Source organism: Lactuca saligna, chromosome 1 (assembly GCF_052625555.1).
Source record: "Lactuca saligna cultivar CGN05327 chromosome 1, ASM5262555v1, whole genome shotgun sequence".
In the NCBI taxonomy this organism is placed as follows: domain Eukaryota; kingdom Viridiplantae; phylum Streptophyta; class Magnoliopsida; order Asterales; family Asteraceae; genus Lactuca; species Lactuca saligna.
The window spans coordinates 70,332,927-70,338,641 of NC_136417.1; the positions used below are offsets into that span (position 1 = coordinate 70,332,927).

Sequence of the window (5,715 nt, forward strand, 5' to 3'; positions counted from 1 at the left end):
CATTTAACAAATGTAAAAAAGTATTACAAACGTTTATAGTTACAACTCCTACTGAAATCAATATGGATTGTCATATATGAGACTAGAACAACTTTACATACCTTTTATCATATATATGTGATCGAAGGTATGATTTAATTTACGAAGATGCAACAGATTGAAAAATACATATAGACAACTATATTAAAATCTCATATAAAAAAGAATACACACTAAATAGAACACATGTTATAATATCTATGTTAATAGTATAATTTAGGGTTACTTTTAATTTAGGGTAACTAGTGTAACTAGTTTGTAACAAACTATAATTTAATAGTATAATTTAAAGTTACTTTTAATTTCTTAATTGATTTTTTAAGAGAAATCACACAAATAATCCAAACCTATTTTTATAATTAGATATTTCATATACAAAAAAGTTTTTAAAAAAAGTTTTTATATAGAAAAAATAAGATTTTTATGTGAAAATATCTTTTTTTTGTATAAATATGCGTTTTAAAGAAAAATGATATTAGAAACAAACTTTTGAGAAAAAAAGTTGTAAAAAAGACTAAAGTTAGGATGAATTCATAATAAAATTCTAAAATTTGGGCAAAAAGTGTAAATTTTGGATCAAATTTGTAAAAAAAAAAAATTTAAAATCTGGGCCAAAAATATAAAATTTGGATCAAATTTGTAATAAATTTTGAAATCTGGGCTGAAAATGTAATTTTTGAAAGTTTGATGACCTGTTGACCAGGTCAAAGGGTTAAATTGAATATGATTACCGGTATTTGGGACTTAATTGAATAAAAAATATATATATATAAGGGTTAAATCGATTATAAAACCAATATGTAGGGAATTTATTCTAGCTTTCCCTCCCTTAAGGAAATTAATTAATTAAAAAAATCTGTTTATTTTAACGGTATGTAAACTTTAAAAAGCAAATACTTTTTTATTTTAGATTTCAGATGTTTGATCCACATTATGTAGATGTGGATCCACCAACTTGATACTTTTTACACTTTAAAAAATGTGTAAAATTTATGATTATATTCGTCTTCTTGGAAAAGCAACCTTTCTTGTTGGTAAGCCAGTCATACCTTCTATTTGTATTTTTCATTGAAAAGCAAAATAATTTTATTGGAATTAGGAAAAAGTATAGGCAAACAAAGCCTAAAAGAGACTTTTTTGAATACAAGAAAATTAAAGAAGTTTTTTTTTTTTTTTTTTTTTTTTTTTTTTTTTTTTTTTTTAAACTAGGGGGTTTTTGATTTAACTTTTCACAGTCGAAATATCATTTTTGGAAAAGTTACAAAAAATTAGGATTTCTAACTTTTCCAAAAAGTTCATTTTTCTTTGTATAAAATCTCCAAATGTAGTTATTAAAATTGTTTTGCCTAACATCTTTTGCTTTTTTTCTTTTCCAAAAAGGATTTTTAGGTTGTGAAAAGCTACACCAACCATCCCCTAGATCTAAACAATTTTTTTTTTCCGAACTTAAGCCAACGATGCCTTTCTTGCTCGTACGATAATGGAGCTACTTAAGACGAATATAAGGATACAAGATAAGTTTATATATATATACTAGGAAGATGGAGACAAATAAAAGTAAACAAAAATATTGTGGATTCTAAATTTCCGATACCTTGAATCATATCATTTTTAGCAATTTTGCGCACATTAATACAATCATGTCTAAAGTTCAAGGGACTTACGTGACAATAACACGATTGAAGAGTATCTTAGATGAATTTCGTTGATTTTAGGGCTGTAAAGTAGTCGAAAAGTGAACGTTCTTTAATCTTGCCATCCTTTCTCAAACCAAATATTGATCATAATTCAAAATTCCACTTTCATTCGGCAGCAATGCTTGATCCCAAGGAGGACCAAATTTCACTGCCTTGCAATACAAATTTGAATGGTTTATCAAAATTGTATTTCCATCTTCCTTAAAGAATTGAACACATTTCTTGCATTAGCTTTATAGGACCACTGTATATTATATTGTAATTTTGTCCAAGTCATTGGATTTCTTTTAAGTATTATGACCCAAATATGCAAATTTTGGGATTGTTTTCCAAAATTTAGTCATAATAAAACTTCTTTCCACATATAGACATGCATTCCAGAATCGACTTAATCTCTAGATGTGGGGAAAAAACAACTCTGAAGAACCATTCCGCAGAGCTACCTCCGAGGAATGAGATCGCATTCCTCGAAGATAGCTCTGTGAAATAGTTCTTCATAATTTTTTTTGTCACATCGAGTCCTCGGAACTTATATTTATTGTGCGAAACTCGTGGAGTTCACCTCCACAAAATCCATGTCTATAGCTGTATAAACGTTTTTTGTGTCTATTTTTTAAAATTACACCAAAAATTTTACTATCGCCGGCAAAATCCCTTTTTAAAGGCATGTTTAGCCATAACAATCGTCAAGTTGTTTGACGCAGCTCCAACACCCGATAAAAGATTGTGATTGTTATTTGATTATTACCCTTTTGTTATTTATAAATAATATGATATATATTAACACTAAAATTAGTGCTTAATAAGATATTATGTATATTACAAAGCTTACAAATAACATAACTTTCCAAATCTTTTAATAAAATATATAGGCGTCCATAAACATTTAAGACGTATGCTATAAACCTATAGCAAACATGTATATATAGGCGTCCATAAACATTTAAGACATATGCTATCTATAGCAAACATGCCAACTTTCTTTCATTTTTAATGTTTTTAAAGATAATATAGAATCCAAATCCATATATAGGCTATAAACCTATAGCAAACACGCTAACTTTCTTTTATTAGCAAACACGCCAACTTTCTTTTATTTGCAAGCATTTATTGCTCAGCCAAAGCTAAAACAAACCAACTCATTCACGAGCCACCACCACGACTTGTTTCCCAACATTTTTGCCGGAAAACAGCCCCACCAAAGCCGCCGGAGCACTCTCAAGCCCCTCTGCAATATCTTCCACATAACATATCTTCCCTTCTTTAATTAAAGGTATGACCATTTCGACATACTTTGAATAAAGATGATAATGATCAACCGCTATAAACCCTTGCATACGAATACGTTGATTTATCAAACAAAACAAGTTCTTCACCCCTTCTCCTTCCTCCAAATTGTATTGTGAAATCATCCCACAAACTGAAATTCGTCCATTTAATCTCATATTTAAAAGCACTGCCTCCAACATCTTTCCACCCACATTCTCAAAATAAATATCAATTCCTTGTGGAAAGTACCTGACAAAGTTATCAGCTAAATACAGTCTTATCCGTCTTTATATATGTTAGAGTCTTACCTCTTTAAAGCTGCATTTAAATCGTGTTCTTCCTTGTAGTTAAAGGCCTCGTCAAATCCAAATTTATTCTTTAGAAGCTCAACCTGTAGATCAAAACGAGTAAATTATACTTTTGGTCCCTGGGCATAACTGATTTTTGTAATTTTGATCCTAAACAGTTTTTTCTTGACATTTTGGTCTTCTTTGAAGTTTTTTGTAACGTTTTTGTCCACATTCTAAATAAAATAACTATTATTGATAGCTAAGTATAGCTGGTTTTTATCATTTTGATCCAAAAATATGATCATTGTACTATGAACCTTACCAAAAACGTTAAAAAAGAAAAACTCAAATAAAGACCAAAATAGCAAAACCTTTTCTTAAACTAATCTAAAAGATAAAAGCTTGGACCTTTTCTTTTGTTCCGGCGCTTCCCACTACATAACATCCGGTCAGCTTTGCAAACTGCCCGACAAGCTGACCGACTGCCCCCGAAGCTGCTGAAACAAAGACATACTCTCCTTTCTTCGGAGCACATATCTCATGGAAACCAATATAAGCAGTCATACCAGGCATACCTAGAGGAGAATATGAAATTGGGCTACTCTTAAATCTTAATAATATGGTGTAATTCTCAGTAAAAAAACACTTTAACTTGTAAACATACCAAGGATTCCTGTATAATAAGAAAGTGGGACGTCAGTATCTTGAATCTTGAACAGAGTATCAGGATTAGGGATAAAGCTGTATTCCTCCCATCCAGTTCCTCCCCAAGTTAAGTCATCTTTCTTGAAGTTTGAATGTCCAGAATCCACCACTTTTGATACTCCATATCCAACTATTGGCTGCAAGATTGTAATGGGTATATGAAAACACGAAGAACAAACTGTTTGCCTCTAGAATTGAAGAAGATCAACCTAACTCCCCTAAAAATGGCGGAGATTAGAGTTATAAGAAAAATTCTCCTCCTTCCTCGACAATTAGAGTATAATTACTTCTGAATAGTGATTATAAGATTGAGTTACTAACCGAACCAGGAGTGAAGGAATCGACGTAACTTCCTTGGTTTTTGCTCATCCGGCCACGCATGTAAGGATCACATGAGAGATAAAGGTTCTTGACGAGGACGGCATTGGAACCTTGTGGGAGCTTGAAAGGGGTGATGGAGGAAGTTTTAAGGAGCATGTCTGATTCCTTGGGGAAGCCATTAACGTAATCCTTCAAGATTACCTGTAGATTTCTCACTGCTTCCATTTGCTTGCTAGAGTGTTCTTCAGTTCTATATGAGCAGCGATGTTTGATGTTTTTATATGGTGATATATGATTTTGGGTAAACGACATAAATGCCCCTTAAGTTAACACCAAGGTTTTTCTAAGACGGTTCGGAGTGGGCAACAGCAAGTGTCGTTATTCTGACGTGGCCTACCAATAATCTCCATCATTTTTTCAATTTCAAAAACTCAAAAAATGTATCTTCATCATTTTTCCAACAAACTCTTTCAATAATCTCCATCTTTTTGAATTTCAAAAATTTCATTTTAGCTTAATACTCTATTTATTTATAAAATGAAATATTTTGATCCGTTCCATCCATACAATCATGATATCGATGAAGATGATATGTTCGTGGGTATGATGTATAAATATGTTACGCACATGATACCTCCAGAGCTAGCTCTACTAATGGCGAGACGTGCGGTGTTGAACAAAGATCGTGAAAATGGGCGTTGACATCTAGTACACGATTATTTTACGGATAATTATGTCTATCAACCAAACGATTTTAAAAGATAGTTTCGTTTGCGGAAAATGTATTTTAACGAATAACCAATGCAATGAAAAACAGGTACCGTAATTACACTTATTTTTTATTTTAATGTATGTTCTTTAGATTATTAAATAATTTCTTTAAAAATTTATTATTGGTTCTTTAGATTATCAAAAAATTGTTTGAAAATTTTATTATATGTTTTTTAGATTATTAAATAATTGTTTGAAAAAACTTATTATACGTTTAGGTATGAATATTTCTAACTGAGGTATGATGCGAGAGGTAAAAGAGGTTTTACAACGTTGCAAAAATATGTTGCTGCAATCAAGCTTATGACTTTTGGGGAATCGTCCGATTCTATTGATGATTATATGAGAATGTCAGAACGAACTGCACGAGAAAGCTTGCATAGATTGGCAAGATGTGTTACGGAAACCTTCGGTGACAAATACTTGCGCAAACCTTCAATGAATGACATACAACAACTATATGTGGTGCATGAAGAACGACATGATTTTCCGGGAATGTTTGGAAGCATTGATTGCACAAAGTGGATATGGAGAAATTGTCCTGTTGTGTGGAAAAGTCAATACATAAGTGGTCATCTTGGATCACCTTCGTTAATTGTAACGCCTGTGTTTCCAGGCTTACC

General features: G+C 31.5%; 1 protein-coding gene across 1 annotated transcript; it reads right to left on the bottom strand.

Annotated features, from left to right (window-relative positions):
- Positions 1 to 2,571: 2,571 nt before the first annotated feature.
- On the bottom strand, positions 2,572 to 4,633 carry LOC145039535 (2-alkenal reductase (NADP(+)-dependent)-like). Its single transcript, XM_078987575.1, has 5 exons — positions 4,322 to 4,633; positions 3,960 to 4,137; positions 3,704 to 3,870; positions 3,314 to 3,396; positions 2,572 to 3,254 (listed from the first exon to the last, which is right to left on the bottom strand). Exons 1-5 carry the CDS (start codon positions 4,631 to 4,633, stop codon positions 2,876 to 2,878), a joined length of 1,119 nt encoding a protein of 372 aa, XP_078843701.1. The 3' UTR covers positions 2,572 to 2,875.
- Positions 4,634 to 5,715: the final 1,082 nt, after the last annotated feature.

Coding starts and splice junctions, on each gene's coding strand:
- LOC145039535 (XM_078987575.1), bottom strand. CDS start 4,633: ATGTCGTTTACCCAAAATCATATATCACCATATAAAAACATCAAACAT. Junction 4,138..4,321: donor ATTCCTTCACTCCTGGTTCG/GTTAGTAACTCA, acceptor ACAATCTTGCAG/CCAATAGTTGGATATGGAGT. Junction 3,397..3,703: donor GCGCCGGAACAAAAGAAAAG/GTCCAAGCTTTT, acceptor TTTGATCTACAG/GTTGAGCTTCTAAAGAATAA.